This window comes from Thermoascus crustaceus (genome assembly GCF_041956765.1).
Source record: "Thermoascus crustaceus strain CBS 181.67 unplaced genomic scaffold VTN00scaffold_4, whole genome shotgun sequence".
Classification (NCBI taxonomy): Eukaryota; Fungi; Ascomycota; class Eurotiomycetes; order Eurotiales; family Thermoascaceae; genus Thermoascus; species Thermoascus crustaceus.
This window is the reverse complement of record NW_027192530.1, coordinates 543,551-562,301: the sequence shown is the minus strand read 5'-3', so window position 1 is coordinate 562,301 and position 18,751 is coordinate 543,551. Positions and strand designations below refer to the sequence as shown.

Below are 18,751 nucleotides of genomic sequence, written 5' to 3'. Positions count from 1 at the left end.
CAGCATAGAGCGTCTTAGGCTCGTTGTGGACGTCGATATGTCGGGGGATGCAGGTCTCGGAAGATCGTCGAGCTCTCCACAGCTCGTGCGCTCAGAAAGCCCACCCGTGACGAATGTCATCCGGCTCCAGCGCACCGCAACGCGACAGCTCTTGCACAAGGTGTTCGCTATGTTGCGCAGCTAGATCTGCTCGTCAGCAACGAAAAAAGGATCCTTGCAGCAAGCGCTCAAGAATGACGATTCCTTCTTGACAGCATCGACGCATCATCGGGATCGTGGTGCACCTTTGCTGAGAGTCGCCATGCTCACAGATATCGGGATACCCAATCTTCGGAGATGGACTTGACACCCCAGCCCTTGACACCCGGCCCGACCTTCAACTGGTAGGGGTCAACTTCATGTTTGCATTCTCAGTTGTCGCTGACAATCCGCTAGGTTCTTCCTCGTCGAGCTCATTGTTTCTGGTGTCCTGTAAGTCGCAGCTTCCAGTTCTCTAGCAATTATACTGATCGCGTGCGTAGCTCCTTGTTCTTCCTCTTCTATTTCAATCGTCTCTTTGCGACCCTCCTCTCATACGGTCTCCGTGCGTACACATGGCATTATTACCGCGCCTATGTCGACGTCCACGCCCTTCAGATCTCCCTGCTTGGAGGGAGGATCTTCTTCAAGGGGATTCGGTATCACGGGGTAAACGAGACAGTCTTAATTCACGGAGGCTATGTGACATGGAATTACTGGAAAAGGACAGTGAAACAAACCGATCTCTCTAGAGCTAAAGGCCCGGGTTATCGACAAGATCCATCACACAATAATGGTGACAATGAACGTTCCAGCGGCGACAATGGAAGCAGCCAGGAAGAAAAGGGGGGTCTGAAGGGAACGGACCGCCTTCCGTGTCGCATAGTCGTTACAATCTACGGCCTAGAATGGTTTATCTACAACAGGACTCCGGCGTACGATAGCATACTTGCGGGCTTCGGACACACCAAGGGACCGGGTTCCTTTACGGACGATGACGACAATCTGCCTCCGGCGTCTTCATCGGCGAAGTCAACAGGCTACCAAAGCGTCGGTCACGATGCAGGGAAAGCAGCCGTTTCCTTCAATCGAGTTTCTACCAGCGTCACGTCTGCGACGAGCCCTTCAGTAGAGAACCCGTCCATTCGGGGGAATTCGTTTCGGCAGAGTCGAAATGACACGGACGTACGCTCGGATCAGGGGGATCCAACAGTCAATCGTGAGACAGAAGCTTCCATGTCAAAGATATTGCAGCTACTTCCGGTGAAGCTAGAGTGTACCAAGGGAGCGATTGTCATGGGCAACGAGAATACTCGATCTGTCCTGACCACAACTTTCGAAAAAGCAAATGGAACGATTGACGCAAGCGATGCGGGCCCCCTTGATCTCTACAGACAAGTATTATCCTTTGAGTTCGATCATCCAGTTGTCCAAATGCGCCCCAACCCGGATTACAAGCAGAGTCAACTTGCGGCTGCGAAGAGTCTGAGCTCACTGCGAGAAGATGAAGACGGAAGTCGACGCAAACGAAACTTTCATTTCAACTATCAGCTTCGTAAGCGCAAGATTTGGCACAGCATCCGAGATCTGGTCCCATACTTTCAGAAGTCTGTGGAGTCATTTCACGTCGATCCGCATGCCGAAAAGGCCACAGGTCCAACGCCAGCAGCTCGGTATAGCTTGCATAATCAAGGTCGCTGGCACGGTCTTTCTCGATACCTCGATGATGATAACGAGGACGAACATGAAGGTTGGGACGCTGTTGAATATGGCAGGTTCTCAACGCTTATGGACTTTCCTGCCATGTCGTTGAGCTACTATTGGGATATCCCTGGAAGGGTTTCCGCTGAGCCGGCTGAGCCTTCTGCCTCCGGTCGGAAAATGTCCCAGGACATCAACGGAGCAAATCCTCCTGAATGGGGGCTCGATTTAAAGATCGAGGGTGGAACAATAAACTATGGTCCCTGGGCTGATAGAGAACGTGTGGGTTTGCAGAACGTGTTCTTTCCGAACCCTTATCGAAGCTCACATCCTGCCGAGCCGCTGGCTCCTGGAGAAACAAGACAAAGCACGGTCTTCAAGATTCGGGTGGAGATTAACCAGGAGACTACCTTGCGAATCCCGACGAGGGAGGAGTCCAAGGATTGGCAGTGGAAAGGCCGAGCGGATGCGATCAGAGACGCATCGAGATTGAAAAGGCAAAAGGAAAAGAGACGTTCACGGAATAAAGAAGGCGAAAAAGGCAACGTCGGTCCCGACATTCGTCCCTTTGGATGGCTCTCTCTCAGAGTGGGACGCGACTCGACCATTACTTACACGATGGATATGGTCGCTTCAAGCTCAGGTTATCAGAATCGGCTCAGTTTAGATCTTCACGACACAAAAATGTCGTCGAGCGTTAACCATGGGTTGCTATGGCAGTGCCCGCGACAGACGATTTCCTGTGATTTGTCTAATCCTCTCAGTTGGAACACTCTTCGCACATGGAATTTCAATATCGAGAGTCAAGAACTTGAATTATTTCTACTTCGAGACCATATATTTCTCCTTACGGATCTTGTTAGTGACTGGGCATCTGGTCCACCTTCGGATTATTACACATTCGTGCCGTTTATTTACAACTTGGACCTCAACTTCACCGATCTTCGACTATTCCTCAATGTCAATGACTCGAACATTATAAGCAATCCATCCGACTTAGAGGACAACACTTTCATGGCAATCAAGGGTAAACGCCTGACCTCGCATGTGGGACTCCCTCTCACAAAATACAAACCGGAGCAGAACGCTGTGACTTTCAATGTCAGCCTTCATGATGGCGATATAGATGTCTTGACGCCGCTATGGAACACCCTGCACACTTTTTCGAAGGACAAATCGACTGCCACGTTGAAGGATCTCGTTATTGATGGAAGTTACAACTACTACATGTCTACCTCACCGGCATTGACGGACACTCTCGTGCTCAATATTGCCGGCGCATCACCTAAGCTCTATCTCTACGGGGTCTTAATTCGCTACTTCATGAAGATTAAAGATAACTATTTTGGCGAAGAAATGCATTTTAAGACTTTGGAAGAGTTCCAGGAATTGGCCAACTCAGAAGAACAGTCGCCTGAACATAACGGTATCAATCCGAACAAGAAATCTAACGACCTCGATGTGATTCTTCACCTTTCTGTTGACGAGTCTTGTATTCTTCTTCCTGCTAATATATACGATCATGCAAACAGCCTCAGGCTAGGTGTTCCATCTATTGAGGCTGATATGAGGTTCACAAACTACTACATGGACCTCGAACTTTCGCTTAGCCCTGTCGAGTTCTCACTGGAATCGCTTCAATCCGGAGGCTCGACAACTACTTCCAATACCCAGTTGTTCATTGACGGCATTTCGATCTACGGCCATCGGCTATTCGGTCTGCCCCCTGTCGAGCCAACATATGTATGCAATTGGGACTTCGGAGTGGGGAAGATTGTCGGGGAGTGTACTACGGACTTCCTAAGGTGCATGATTGCCTCTCTGCGAAATTTCGATTTCTCTCTCGATGACAAAGAAAACGTACTTCCACCGCTGCATCCAATCGCTCTGTACGACATTACGTTTCTGCGACTTAGGCTGGACTCAATTCACATCGCCATACTTGTGGATCAGACAGCCTTGATTCTGACTTCTGGAACCACGACTATGCAATTTAATGACTGGGCCGATTCTACGTTTTCGAAAAGACTTAATCTTGCGATCCCTGACGTTACAGTTGCTGCAGTCGATCGCAAATCTGCTGCAAGGCTTCAAGGAATGTCTCAGGGGCATGTGACTACACATGCCGTCTTCCAGACGTCAGTTAAACTGAAAATGGTCCATCGAAAATGGAACTTCCATGAGGATCGGACGTTGCAACAACGGCATATTTGCGTACATGATCAAAGGACTCACCGGACTCCTTGGCTATTGTTTGATCCCGAGCCAGCTGACCTAAATTCACCGCTCCCGAGGGGTGCCAGAGTGAACCCTCCAGCTATGGCCGTGCCGTTCATGCCAGAACCCGTTGTACACATGGCTGGCTTCATGGAGACATCATCGTCTTCGAGATCAGTGTCTGAGTTCCGAAGAAACTTGAGCCACAAGAGCTCCTTCCTATCCTCTGACTCCTCAAGCCTCAGTACCGCAAGAGATACCATGAAAGGAAGCATTCGGAACCCTTCGAAAAGATTCTCGGGAGCCGAGTCAAGTCGTGGTTCAGTCTCTTTGAATGAAGACCCCGGTCTGACTAGCAGAGGCCATCGGACTAGACAATCCGTGGAGAGCAGACCGCCTTGGTGCAGCGATTCTAATTATGAAGACACTTTGCCATCGGTGGCTAGGCCTTCTAGTCCTTGGTCGATGCCATACTTTCCTCTGCACAAGGTTGTACCAGATACAACGCAGCTTCCATCGCTTCCCCATATTCCGCCTGGTCGGGGTAAAAGCTTTGCGAATGATGGGAACATTGCTGGAGTCTCTTCACACTTTGAGGACGATGAGACGACACATGTGAATGTGTTCTGTGAGCTTTCCTCTGGGGTCAAAGGGTTTTGTGCCCCCGAGTTTCTCTACGCTCTATCCTCATTAATTCAGGGATTGCAACCCACTAGCCCCGCGGACATCATTGATTCGCTTCAAACAGGGGTCATATCAGATATCGTGGCCCAGGAGAAGTCCATGGAAGAACCCAGAAAGACGTCAAGCATCTTGCTTCGGATACCCGCTACAAGATTGAGACTGATTAACACGTCAACATCGCCGACCGTCAGCGAGCAATGTCAATTTCATGATGAGTATAATTTAGCAATGTCTCACCTTAGCACGACACTTCGAACAAAGGTCGAGCGACGTAAAGATGATCTCGTTGAGGGTATACAACAGAGTTTAACACTCCACGCGGCAGCCGATACCTTGGATATTTCTGCAGAAGGCAGACGTACAGATGCTGTTGAGGGGAAAGCGGAGCTGAACTGCTCCCTAAAAGAGACGAATTTCTGGCTGGTGACAGCGCCAAGCGTGCAATCTCATCTCCAAATACGTGCATTCGATACGGTCACCTCGACCAAATCTGTGGAACACCTTGCGTTTTTAGTTCAGCGAACCACGACTATGCTCGACTCTGTCACATCCTCGTTTCAAAATTCTTCGTCCAGCGATACACGACGCTTACGATTCCTGGTTTATTACCTCACACAGTTTGCTACAGATGTCCCTGATCCACTGTTCCTAACGCGGCCGTCGTACGTTCTCCGAGTTGCCCGCTCACATTTGAGACGTCACGATTCCTGGAAAATAATTTCCCGTCTTCGCGTCATTTATAGAAATCTTCCGGAGAATAAGCAGCGAGAGTTGGCAACCAAATGCAGGAGCAATGAATTTATGCTTCCGCAGAATGCTGAGTCAGTGGTACTGTCGAGTTTCGATCAATGGCGGGCCTGGGATCTTGCCCATGTGGAAAAGAGCTATGTAATGAAAAAGGTCTGGGGTAACATGGATTCTGCTCGTGAAAATACAGCTACTGCATCATCCTCGGCTTTCTCACTGGCCATCAGAACTACCCGATTCTGTATAGACCCAGGTCCGAAAGAGAGCGGTTTCACAGTTGAGGATTTGTCGAGCGCGCTAGTCGTTGATGCTCGAATAAATGCAGAGCGTCCAAGCAAAGCATTTACTTTGCGGTCTTACTGCTCCTCGGCTGCTCTGCAGCTCCGGTGGGAGATACTCGACCTCGTGGAAGGGGTCACAAGGGCTATGTCGAATGTCAAACTCGAATCCACCACGCCTTCTGGAGTTTCGCGTGAAACTACCAATGAACCCATCGAGTTGCATGTTGTTTTAGGCGCCGATACCGGGTCTGTTACTCTTGATGGCATCAATCTAAGACTGGCTATGATTGGGCATGGACTCAAAAGCTCTATTGTCTTGCAGTCACAGTGTGAGGACATGTCAGATCAAGCGAGTATCCTACTCAGTTCGGAGGGTTGCTCGACTGAATTCTCCCACCGCTCCAAGGCTCTCATGCTCTGGAGGATATGGGATCCGAATCTCTATTGCTCATATGCCTCGGAAAAGAGTGGGACCTCCTTGGAGCACAACTGGAAGGTTGCGGGATCATGCAGAAAGCTCCGGTATGACATGAAAGAGGACCCGCTAGGCCTTGTTCACACAGCGGACAGAGTTATAGAAGATGAGGTCAGATATATTCTCGATCTTGTCAAAGATCTTGATTTATCATCGGCAGGCCAATCACCATCGGTTGCTCCCACAGAAAGTTCGACGGGCCGTTATAAATTCCATGTCGCCCTGTTCTTGGACGATTACCGGGTCAACATCTCTCTTCTTCCATCTCTGACCTACACGATTTCTGGGGAGGTCGCTCGAATGTCAGTTATACCGAGAAGAGACTCCAGGATTGAAGTAGATTTCGATGTCAAGACCAACACTCATATCTTCCAATCGAACGAAGGACAAAAATGGCAAACTGTCTCTGCCCTGGAGATGCCGCAAATTAACGGCAGGCTACTGGCAAGACTGTTGCCTAATCATACGGCTGTGGATGCTGATATCACAATCGAGCTTATCAGGCTTGAAGCCAGTGCCGTACGGAGCCTCCTGAGTGCTGTCAGCGGTTCTGCGATCTCGCATCTGGTGTCTGATTTCCAAGAGAGCGTGGAAGCACTTCGACTACATCTTGATGATGTGTTAGCTCTTGAAAAGGCCCCTACGCCATCTGCAGAACCGGCCGGTGGGCATGACGTCTTTTACAGTGTCCGCCTCACGATGGCTGGAATGGGAATCCATGCGCGTGCTCCTGGGTTGAAAAGCAACGCGTACTCTGCGGACATGGATTTCAGCTTTGGGATGGCACAGATGCGCCTGGACAATGGCTCCGAACAAGGGAGGCCCTTGGAGTTTCCGGAGTTTCATGTCAATATCTCTCAGATTGCGCTGGACGTGAGAAGACGGGAAGCGTCGGGAAGTCGCTCTTATGGCAGTCTTGCCGTTGACGCCGGACTTTTAGGCACATCGAGGATAGATGAGAAAGGGGAAAGAGTGCGAGTTTACCATCTTACCAGCAAAGGGTTTGACGTTGAACTCTGTGCTGAGACGGCTTCTCTGGTTGTTGATATCGCCGCCCATCTACAAGAACGTATCAAGACCCTTGACTTGTCCCACGAAGTCAAACGATTTAAGAGATTGCGGTATCTTGCTCGGCCTGAGATAAAACCACGGAAGCCGCAAGTGCCAGATATCAAGGTCACCGATGAGGTTGGATCGCAGAGCCTCTTCAATGCCATGTACTCGGTCGACGTGGCTAATGTTCAAGTGAGCTGGATCATGGCCAACGCCCCGTCAACTATAACAGGAAGGGAGCCTGAGGATCTGGTGTTTTCTATCAGACGTGTCAACCTATCTACCAAGAAACAAAATGCTGCTAAGCTTCGGATTCAAGACATGCAATTACAAATGACACCGTACTCAGACAGACGCAAACGCACTCTCAACTCGGCTCTTATGCCGGAGCTGGTTTTTAATGTCGCCTACTTGTCTACAAAGGAGGATCTTCGGTTGGCGTTTCAGGCAGCAGGGAAATCATTGGACATTAGGCTTACGACTGAGTTCATACTTCCGGCAAGCCAGCTGCGGGACTCTATTGCTTCCGCCAGCGAAAAGCTGCGCGAGGCGAACACTGTTTGGGCCACTACAAATTCTCCGAATAACAACAACAAAAACAAGAAACTCTTTGGCAACAAACGCCTAGCGTCTCTGCTCATCGATGTTGATTTCGCTGGAGCTATAGTCTCCCTACAAGGCCGGTTGATGGACGACCAGCAAACGAAGCTTGCTACATCACTGAGGGGAAGCCGGCCGTCGGACGGCAGATTCGGGCAGTATGTGCAGGGTGATGCAGCGACTACGGCTTCACTCCGAGCTCCAGGGGTTGCTGTAAAGGTCGAATACGAGGACAACGGAGTCGATGATCCGAACCTGAACGCGGAAGTCAAGGTTGACGCTTCAGCGAATGTCTTGTATCCGACAGTCGTGCCTCTCATCAAACAGGTGACTGCCAGCGTGAAGGAGGTCGTGGGAGATCAGGAACGTAGCCCACAGGCCTCTACTACAAGCATGTTGCAACCGCAGAAACTCATGCAAGAGAAATCGTTGCAAGCGGCTGATCCGGATACTATCCTCGGACGATGCAAGTTGAACGTCGGCCTCTGGATCTGTAAGCAGGAGTTCAGTCTAAGCTGCCAACCTATCGCTCGAGTGGCCGCCACAGCACAGTTCGATAGGATATACATGACTGTCAATACCGTTCAGTCGGCTGAACAGAGGCGGTTCTTTGCTGTCTTAGTTGCTTTCGAGTCGGTACAAGCGTCCGTCAAGCACGTGTATTCGAACGAATCGACGGCCAGCCTCGAAGTCGAGTCCATGGTCATGTCTCTCATGAACAGCAAGCATGTCAGCAACAACAGCGGCATTTCTGCAATCCTGAAGGTCAGCCCGATGAAGACCGCGATCAATGCGAAGCAGGTTCAAGACTTCCTTTTGTTCCGAGAAATCTGGTTGCCTTCGAATGAAGAGCCTGCTTCGAACACGGATTTCCGGTCACCATCCACAGACAGTCAGGCCTACATGGTACAACGTTATCAGCAAGTAGCATCCGCTGGTGCCTTCCCATGGAACTCTACTATCGCTATCGATGAACTTGAGATCCAGCTTGATATGGGCCAGACACTAGGGAAATCGGAATTTACCATCAACAACCTGTGGCTGTCCTCGAAAAAGACCTCTGACTGGGAGCAGAATCTCTGCATTGGCTTTGATACCATGGGCATTGAAAGCAAAGGGAGAATGAGCGGGTTCGTTGAGCTCAGCAGCTTCAAGGTCCGCACCTTCATCAAGTGGCCGGAGGAGACGCCTGTCATTGGTCAGACACCGCTGATCCAGGCGTCCGTGGCATTTGGCCAACTGCAAGCCAAGGTGTCTTTCGAGTACCAGCCTTTCCTGATTGCGGACATAGCCCAATTCGAGTTCTTGATGTACAATGTTCGGAACACCTCAGGGCCGCAGCAGGACCGTCTCGTCAGCGTCCTGGAGGGTGAGAAGGTGCAGGTGTTCTGTACAACATTGACTGCCTCACAGTCCTTGGCGCTATTTCAGACCTGGCAGCGGCTGGCACAGGACAAACAGGCCGCGTACGAAGCCTCTCTGAGAGAGATTGAGAGATATCTACGCCGCAGATCCTCGGTTATCAGCGACAGGAGTTTGAACAGTAATCTACGTGCTAGTGATGCAGGTAGCAGGGATGAAAAGGTGGAGAAGGCGCCAATCTCTCTCCATACGGACGTTGTCGTCACCATCAAGACGGTCAACGTGGGTGCTTTCCCTAGTACGTTTTCCGATAACCAGATATTCAAACTGGAAGCATTGGAAGCGGAGGCTCGGTTTGCTGTCTCACTTGAAGAAGGCAAGATCCACAGCGGTTTGGGGCTCACACTTGGTGAACTACGGGTGGCTCTTTCGAGCGTCAACCGGCCAACCACCCCGGTGCTGGAAGAGCTATCTGTGAGTGATGTCGCCGGTCGTGCTACTGGATCCCGCGGAGGGACGATCCTAAAAGTACCCCGAGTCGTGGCAAGCATGGAGACGTGGCAGAAACCGGGCTCCAACCAGATCCAGTTCATCTTCAAGAGCGCCTTCGAGGGCAAGGTCGACGTGGGTTGGAACTATTCACGCATCAGCTTCATCCGCGGCATGTGGATGAGCCATTCTCGGGCTCTGGCCAGCCGACTCGGGAAGCCACTCCCGTCGTCTGTCGTCCGCATCACCGGCGGACCAAGGCCCGAGGAAGAAGGCGGCAGCGGTGGTGAATACGACGAGCAGGAGAAGATCACGGCGGTCGTCAACATGCCGCAGTCCAAGTATCAGTACACGGCTCTCGAGGCTCCGGTGATCGAGACGCCGCAGCTGCGCGATATGGGCGAGGCAACCCCGCCGTTGGAGTGGATTGGACTGCACCGCGACAAGCTGCCCAACATCACGCACCAGATCATCATTGTGACGCTGCTGGAGATCGCGAAGGAGGTGGAGGATGCGTATTCGAAGATTCTGGGATCGTCGTGAGCGTTTTGGCTGGTGTTGTAGGGAACGGTGTTCGGGTTTCTGGAGCACATGGCTTTTGCTCAATTCACCGTGGTGTCCTGAGGAGTTGCAGATCGTTTCACGGTCTCCGGTTCTGATGGAGCGAGATTGGTTTTGTTCTCTGTCATGTTTTTTTCTCAGGATGTATATTTTAATAATTTGTAGGGATAGACTTTGTGCTTAAGCTTAATATCTACAGTAACATAGAGTGTACAATATATGCATCAGGACGAGTGAGGGGCACCGCACGAAAATGGCGCTTAAGTCCTAACTCCGGGGCCACGGCAGCAGGCTGGGCGATGCAGCGACGGCCATTGGCCCATGGGAAAAAGTCGAAATGCCAGTTTTTGTGCTGCGAGCGAACGGGAATCGCCAACGCCGGCACTGGGTCGTTTTCTGTGACTTATGTCAGAGTCGTACCCGGACAGCGCCACGACCCGCGGTTCTCCAGGCCGGATGACTCGAGATGACTGCCACACAAAGAGTCAGACATATGATGACTCTTGAGAGAAGTAGAGGATTTAGTAGCCGTAGATAGGTACTTAGCCTAGGCTTGTCCTGGATGCGTAGACGTAGCAAAATGTGCGAGGCAGAGAGGCGGGCGGGCGCAGACGAGCGGCCAACCTGGAAACGGCGTCGGCCAGCGCACATCCAGATTTGAAATCGGGAAAATCCTTCGACTCGCGTCCCCACTTTCTCCCTCAAGCCTCTTCATCTCTTCCTCTTTTCTTTTCCCCCCCTCACCTTTGCGCACCTTCACCTCTCCGTGAAGACCTCAGCTCTCGTCTCGCCCAGGAGCAGCGCATACAGGTTCTCCCTCCTAGAGAAAAACGTCAGGTCGAGCTAGCTCTCGATCCTGGGTTTTGTGTGTCTCTTTTTTTGTTGTTCATCCCCCTCTTCTTATCGCACAACCCCGCCTCTAGGGCTCGTCTCTGAGAAAAAGCCGTCAAGATGGTCAAGTAAGTCCTACACCCCCCGTCTACCTATCTTTTTTTCTTATGCTTCTTCTGTTTCTGCGTGTCTGCTGGGCCATGCGACGATGGAATCGGTTACTGATCGGTCGCGTTTTCTTACAGCTTCACCATCGAGGAGGTTCGTTTTTCGTCCCGCGCTCGGTTGGAGGGGTCAACCTCCAGCGGGCGTTTTTTTTCTTGCAGCAGCGCCAACAGCATCAACTGACAATGAGTAGATCCGGTCCCTTATGGACCGTCCGGCTAACATCCGGAACATGTCCGTTATCGCTCACGGTATGTATTTCATCTGCATTTTTTTTCCCGCCTGTACTTGTGGGAATCACGATCCTGACGGCTCTGGTGTCTTTCTACAGTCGATCACGGAAAGTCTACCCTGACCGACTCTCTCGTCCAGCGTGCCGGTATCATTTCGGCCGCCAAGGCAGGAGAGACTCGTTTCACCGATACCCGTCAGGATGAGCAGGACAGATGCATTACCATCAAGTCGACCGCTATCTCCCTGTACGCCAAGCTGAACGACGAGGAGGACCTCAAGGACATCCCCCAGAAGGTCGATGGTAACGAGTTCTTGGTCAACCTGATCGACTCCCCGGGTCACGTTGACTTCTCGTCTGAGGTCACTGCTGCTCTCCGTGTCACCGACGGTGCCCTGGTCGTCGTCGACTGTGTCTCTGGTGTCTGTGTCCAGACCGAGACTGTCCTGCGCCAGGCTCTGGGTGAGCGTATCAAGCCGGTCTGCATCATCAACAAGGTCGACCGTGCCATGCTTGAGCTGCAGGTCTCCAAGGAGGACCTCTACCAGTCCTTCGCCCGTACCGTCGAGTCGGTCAACGTCATCATCTCGACCTACTTCGACAAGGCTCTGGGTGATGTCCAGGTCTACCCCGACAAGGGCACCGTCGCTTTCGGTTCCGGTCTTCACGGCTGGGCCTTCACTGTCCGCCAGTTCGCCGTCAAGTACGCCAAGAAGTTCGGTGTTGACCGCAACAAGATGATGGAGCGTCTCTGGGTAAGTATCTTTCTCTACACGTCCGCGTTTGGAAAACATTTCCCGGTGCTGACAAATATGATATAGGGTGACAACTTCTTCAACCCCAAGACCAAGAAGTGGACCAAGAACCCTGAGTTCGAGGGCAAGCAGCTCGAGCGTGCCTTCAACCAGTTCATCCTGGACCCCATCTTCAAGATCTTCAACGCCATCACCCACTCCAAGAAGGATGAGATTGCTACCCTCATTGAGAAGCTTGAAATCAAGCTCAGCAGCGAGGAGAAGGAGCTCGAGGGCAAGCCTCTTCTCAAGGTTGTCATGCGCAAGTTCCTGCCCGCTGCTGATGCCCTGCTGGAGATGATCGTCCTCCACCTGCCTTCCCCCGTCACTGCCCAGAAGTACCGTGCCGAGACTCTGTACGAGGGTCCCCCTGACGATGACGTCTGCATTGGTATCCGTGACTGTGACCCCAAGGCTCCTCTCATGCTGTACGTTTCCAAGATGGTGCCGACTTCCGACAAGGGTCGTTTCTACGCTTTCGGTCGTGTCTTCGCTGGTACCGTCAAGTCTGGTATGAAGGTCCGCATCCAGGGTCCTAACTACACCCCTGGCAAGAAGGAGGACCTGTTCATCAAGGCTATCCAGCGTACTATTCTCATGATGGGTCGTTTCATCGAGCCCATCGAGGATGTTCCTGCTGGTAACATCCTGGGTCTGGTTGGTGTCGACCAGTTCCTGCTCAAGTCTGGTACCATCACCACCTCCGAGACAGCCCACAACCTGAAGGTCATGAAGTTCTCTGTCTCTCCTGTCGTGCAGCGGTCCGTCGAGGTCAAGAACGCCAACGACCTGCCCAAGCTGGTCGAAGGTCTCAAGCGTCTGTCCAAGTCCGACCCCTGTGTCCTGACCTACATCTCCGAGTCTGGTGAGCACGTCGTCGCCGGTGCCGGTGAGCTTCACCTGGAGATTTGCCTGAAGGATCTCGAGGAGGACCACGCTGGTGTCCCTCTCCGTGTCTCTGACCCTGTCGTCTCGTACCGTGAGACTGTCGGCTCCGAGTCCAGCATGACTGCCCTGTCCAAGTCCCCCAACAAGCACAACCGTCTGTACGTTGTTGCTCAGCCTCTGGATGAGGAGGTCTGCCGTGCCATCGAGAGCGGCAAGATCAACCCTCGTGACGACTTCAAGGCCCGTGCTCGTATCCTCGCCGACGACTACGGCTGGGATGTCACCGATGCCCGTAAGATCTGGACCTTCGGTCCTGACGGCAGCGGTGCCAACCTGCTGGTTGACCAGACCAAGGCCGTCCAGTACCTGAACGAAATCAAGGACTCCTTCGTCTCTGGTTTCCAGTGGGCCACCCGTGAGGGTCCTATTGGTGAGGAGCCGATGCGCGCCATCCGCTTCAACATCATGGATGTCACCCTGCACGCTGATGCCATCCACCGTGGTGGTGGTCAGATCATCCCCACTGCTCGTCGTGTCCTGTACGCCGCCACCCTCCTTGGTGACCCTGGCATCCTCGAGCCCGTCTTCAACGTCGAGATCCAGGTGCCCGAGAGCGCCATGGGTGGTATCTACGGTGTCCTCACCCGCCGCCGTGGTCACGTCTACACCGAGGAGCAGAGACCCGGAACTCCTCTGTACACCGTCAAGGCCTACCTGCCTGTCAACGAGTCCTTCGGCTTCACTGCTGATCTCCGTTCCGCCACCGGTGGCCAGGCCTTCCCTCAGTCCGTCTTCGACCACTGGCAGATTCTGCCTGGTGGATCGCCTCTTGACCCCACCACTAAGCCTGGTCAGATCGTTACTGAGATGCGTAAGCGCAAGGGTCTCAAGGAGCAGGTTCCGGGCTACGACAACGTAAGTTTCACTCCTTTCACCGTTAGAGATCAAAGGATTTATGCTAACAATATCTACAGTACTATGACAAGCTGTAAACAATTAAATGCGAGCCGGATAGATTTTCCCCCGACGATATCTGGAATCCAACTATTACGAGTGTGACGAACCAAAGAGAAGGCCAAGGTTAGCGAAGTACAAAAAAAAATTGGCGAGATGGGTTTATGATCACGATTCAGACGACTCTTATCGACAATGTTTGTATGAGAACCTCGGGGTAAACGGTAAATGTGCAACCCATCTTCCTAGGGTCGTTCAAGTCCTTCCAGATCATCCCTTACCACCGAAAAAAAAATCCACCTCTCGTCTCCAATCTCCTATCCGGCTCGGATTCGATCATGCTCGGATTTCAAATACCTAGAATGAAGTAGAATAAAGAAGTGGGAGCATTTGAACGGCTCTGTTTTTCCCCCTTTTGTCATGTTAACGAAACGTGTGCAGTTTCATTTATTTTTTCTTTGCTATTAGTTCATTAGGTTGAACATGAAAATATATGTTGCTCTTCAATATTTATCATCGATTGTAAGCCTGTAAATGAAACATTAGAAGAACGGCAACTCAGTGGAATGTGTACAACAGGACATAACCGGTTTCTGCAGTCTGGACTGTATGTTTGCGTCTGCATGATGGATGAGTGTCGATCACGTGATCCGGGCTTGTAACGCCGCGTCCGCTCGGTTTGCGATCCTCGCGTTTCCCCAGGTCGAAGTGTCGGGCCTCGAAGCTGCAGAGCTTTCCCATCGTCCCAGCCATGGCCTGACCCTCCCTCTGCTGCTGAATTCGCTATCGCCGTCCTGTCCCGCACTCTTACCTGTGACTTCTGAACGGTCATACCGTCTCCTTTGAAACGAACCTGTCCCCGTTTCTTTTTTTTCTTATCACGGAATTGCGGCGCTAAAGTTAAGAGTAATTCGCTTTTTTCTCCACCGGAGCTTCGAATCGAGCTTCTTCCCCGGACAGCTTGTCTTACGGTTACGGTTCACGCGGCCCTTGAGATATATCGTTTGACTGTTTTTTATTGAAAGGAACAGCGGGAGGGAGAGCAGAGCGCATTAAAATCAGACATGCAGTTCACGGAGGAGGAAGCGGCGGAGGTGAAAAAGTGGGTGGTGAGGAAGTTAGAGGATATGTATGTTTTTCTATCCAATCGCATCCACACCGAGCTTTCCCTTTGTCATATGTTCTATATGTATGAGGAGAGATGAAGGTGGCTGACTTCTGGTGAAACAGCTCAGACGCCGACTCCGACGTGCTTGCGGACTATGTCCTCGCTCTGATCAGGTCGGATGCTCCAGATGATGAGATCAGGAGGGCGTCGATAGAGAATTTGGAAGATTTCTTGAAAGAACGTTAGTCGACCGTGAATTCTCCGGGGCTTTGTCTCATAGAGCTCGATCTCGTGGGATGTACAATTGCTGATGCAAACGTCAATTACAGATACCGTCAAGTTCGTCGATGAGATATTCGCTACGTTCGGTCCCAAGCAGGAGCCTGCGCCGCCTGCCCCTCAACCTCAGCGACCTCCAGCTCAGGCTCACGCTCCGACTGCCCAGCCGCCGCAAGGCGCGCCCGCTGTTCAGCAGCCTCTTCCGTTCAACCCTCCGCTCGGGCCTTCGCATGCGCCTCCTTCCTATGTGCCCCCCGTTGGTGCACCTTCACAGCCTATGGGGGGGTTCGACGGCGCGAATTATTCCAGGAAGCGCTCGTACAATGAAGGGTTCCAGGGAGATCAGGAGCAAGGAGGAGATCCACATTACAACAACCGGGCCTTCAAGACCCCGCGAAGAGGGCGCGGGAACGGCAGGATGGGTAATGGCGGTAGAGATGGATATCAGCCCGCTCCTCCAACCTCTCAGTTCCCTGCGCCGCCTGGTGGGTTTCCCGGCATGCCTGCGGGCTTTCCTCCGTTCGACCAGAACGATCCCATGACGGCGATGCTGGCGCTGCAGACGATGGGGTTCCCGCAGATGCCGGGTCTGCCTTTGCCTGTTCCGCCTCCGGGTGGTAACCCCGGTCAACAACGGCCGGGTGAACTGCCGGCCAAGAGCTCGCAGCGGTGTCCGCTCTACGAGACACAGGGTATTTGTTACTTGGGGGCCACCTGTCCGTATCAGCATGGGCAGGATTCTGTGGTTGTACCGTCGAAGGATGATGGTAAGGATTCTACATCTCTATTTCTCTCGTCCATGATAGATGCTAATGTGGAGATAGAGTATGATCCGACAAACGCGAGCATCCTGGATGTCCAGAGAGACGCGGATGGTGCATCGAGAGGAGCTGACAGAGGTCGCGGCCGAGGACGGGGCAGAGGTGGTCCTGCTCCCCGAGGGCGTGGTCGAGCCGAATTCTCTCTTGCAGGGCCTAACGAGGATCGGTCGATCACTACGATCGTGGTCGAGCAGATCCCGGAGGACAAGTTTGATGAGCAGACGGTGCGGGATTTCTTCTCCCAGTACGGGAATATCGTTGAAGTTACGATGCAGCCGTACAAGCACCTTGCCCTGGTGAAATACGACAGCTACGCGTCGGCCAAGCGGGCGTGGTCCAGTCCCAAGGTCATCTTCGACAACCGCTTCGTCAAGGTCTACTGGTATAAACCATCTAACAAGCCGGAGACGAACGGTGGGCAGCAGCGGGCGCCATCGGCAACACCGTCGGGCGCCCCATTCGACAAGGAAGAGTTCGAGAGGCAGCAGGCTGAGGCGCAGAGAGCGTACGAGGAAAAGATGCGGAAGCGCAAGGAGACCGAGGAGGCCAGGCAAGCGCTGGAACGGCAGCGGGAAGAGCTCCTGAAGAAACAGCAGGAGGAGAAGGCCAAGTTGATGCAGAAACTGGCTGAAAAGGGTGCGCTCAAGGAGGAGGCCCGCGGTGTTGATCTTGGGCAAGAAGGGCAAACGAATGGCCATAAAGAAGAAAAATCCGTTTCTCCTGCTGCAGACGACAGCAACGTCAGCCAGCAGACGAAACAGCTCCGGGCGCAGCTCGCAGCTCTCGAAGCTGAAGCGAAGAGTCTTGGTATCGACCCCAACGCCGCTGAGTCAGGGCCGTCCTATCGTGGCCGTGGAAGAGGAGGCTGGCCCGGGTACCGCGGTCGGGGTGGCTACATGCCGCCGCGAGGTCGCGGGTATGACCCGTCGTTCTCACTCCGGGGAGGATATCGCGGACGAGGAGCACCGTTCCGGGGGCGCGGAGGTGTTTTGAGGCTGGATAACCGGCCGAAGAGGGTTGCTGTCTCGGGTGTGGAGTTTAATTCCGAGAAGGACGAGGCGTTGAGGGCGTACCTGATTGTGAGTCACCCTTTTCTATCCCATCTATTCGCTTCGTCTCTACATCCTTTTCTGGTGATAGATATGCTAATGGTTATCAAGGGAATCGGCGAATACGAATCCATCGAACCAAATCCCGACCGGCCCGACTCCCAAATCGTCACCTTCAAGGACCGCTACATCGCCGAAAAGCTCATGTACGGCCCCACGTACATCCCTTCTGTCGGGAAAGTCGAGTTCTCGTGGGTCGCCAACCCGCCTCAGCCCACCCCGCCCACCACATCCGCAGGCGGAAGCGGAGGTGCGGACGCTGCCGCCGAAGCTAAGAAGGAGGGGATGGAGGAAGACGCCGTCATGGGCAACACGGGCGATGGCGAGCATGGCGCGTCCTCCGCCGGGAAGTATGGCGGGAATCACGAAGTTGATTATGACGTTGCGGAGGTGGATGATTCTTGGGGGATTGAATAGGTGGGATATAGACATATGATGGGAGTTTATGATGGGCATGTGCTAGGATGATGTTTGCTTTGTTCTGCCTGCAATAAGCGGTAGCAGTTGATGTTTGATTTTATTTTTATTTTATGTATCTTGTATCTTACTTACCCTAGCCTTCTTGTCCCTATTCCTATCTGATGGGATGGATGGAAAAATTTTTTTTCAAATGTATCATGGAATGAGAGAAAAAAGAAGCGAAGCGAAGAATAATTAATCGTGTTTTGTTGACTTTACGATTTCATTTGCCGTTTTCCGTTTCCGTTTCTCTTTCTGTGTTTTATGGTTTTCATGTATAATTTCATCTTTCTTTGTGGGAGTAAATTAATAATAAACTGTGCTGGGACAGACAGACAGGGGGCTTCAAAACCTTAACCAAATTTCAGGAGTGGGTTGTTTTGTTACAAGGTAATTAGTAGATTACTTAATCTTGGTATGACCTGGTCTTGCTTGCCTTTTTTATTCCCTCTGGGTACAGTATCTGTGCTATTGTATTCTAGTCTAGTATAGGTAGGAATATACAGCACCTACCTACCTAACCTTAGTAGTCAGAAGACAGGGCCTGAGCCCTTGATGTATCTATGTAGTCGAATGGTACATATTTATTTATCATGTAATGTAGACCTTTCATGATCTGTGTGTCAGATAGATTCCGATCTTCCAGGAGTGCTGTGATAAGGAAGTAATTGCGGGATAATAATAATGAACTTTCAGCTGTGCCATCTACGTCCGGCGTGTCTCTTTATGTTTAGCCTACAGATAGATATACCCTATTGAATGGAACGCGACCACATGCTTAGCAGCGAAGCCAATAGTAATGTGGTTGGGGAGGGGGGGGGGGGTATGAAGCAAAGCAAACCACCTTTGGTCCTCCTCCTGTTTAGCAAGAGACTACGCAAGTCATCTACTACTACTATATGAGAGCAGTGCCTTGAATGCGA

The 18,751-nt window shown here is 52.1% G+C and overlaps 3 protein-coding genes across 3 annotated transcripts; all 3 read left to right on the top strand.

The window, feature by feature from the left end:
• Nucleotides 1-37: 37 nt before the first annotated feature.
• VTN00DRAFT_6785 (uncharacterized protein) lies at nucleotides 38-10,170 on the top strand (the record flags this gene model as incomplete). The annotated part of the gene is made up of 4 exons (XM_069433459.1): nucleotides 38-162; nucleotides 255-383; nucleotides 436-471; nucleotides 522-10,170. 4 exons carry the CDS (start codon nucleotides 38-40, stop codon nucleotides 10,168-10,170), a joined length of 9,939 nt encoding a protein of 3,312 aa, XP_069286839.1.
• A 969-nt stretch (nucleotides 10,171-11,139) lies between these two features.
• VTN00DRAFT_6784 (uncharacterized protein) lies at nucleotides 11,140-14,090 on the top strand (the record flags this gene model as incomplete). The annotated part of the gene is made up of 6 exons (XM_069433458.1): nucleotides 11,140-11,147; nucleotides 11,265-11,280; nucleotides 11,378-11,435; nucleotides 11,516-12,171; nucleotides 12,238-14,013; nucleotides 14,073-14,090. The coding sequence occupies 6 exons, from the start codon at nucleotides 11,140-11,142 to the stop codon at nucleotides 14,088-14,090; spliced, it is 2,532 nt and encodes an 843-aa protein (XP_069286838.1).
• A 1,026-nt stretch (nucleotides 14,091-15,116) lies between these two features.
• On the top strand, nucleotides 15,117-17,786 carry VTN00DRAFT_6783 (uncharacterized protein; the record flags this gene model as incomplete). The annotated part of the gene is made up of 5 exons (XM_069433457.1): nucleotides 15,117-15,181; nucleotides 15,283-15,401; nucleotides 15,490-16,206; nucleotides 16,264-17,339; nucleotides 17,421-17,786. The coding sequence occupies 5 exons, from the start codon at nucleotides 15,117-15,119 to the stop codon at nucleotides 17,784-17,786; spliced, it is 2,343 nt and encodes a 780-aa protein (XP_069286837.1).
• Nucleotides 17,787-18,751: the final 965 nt, after the last annotated feature.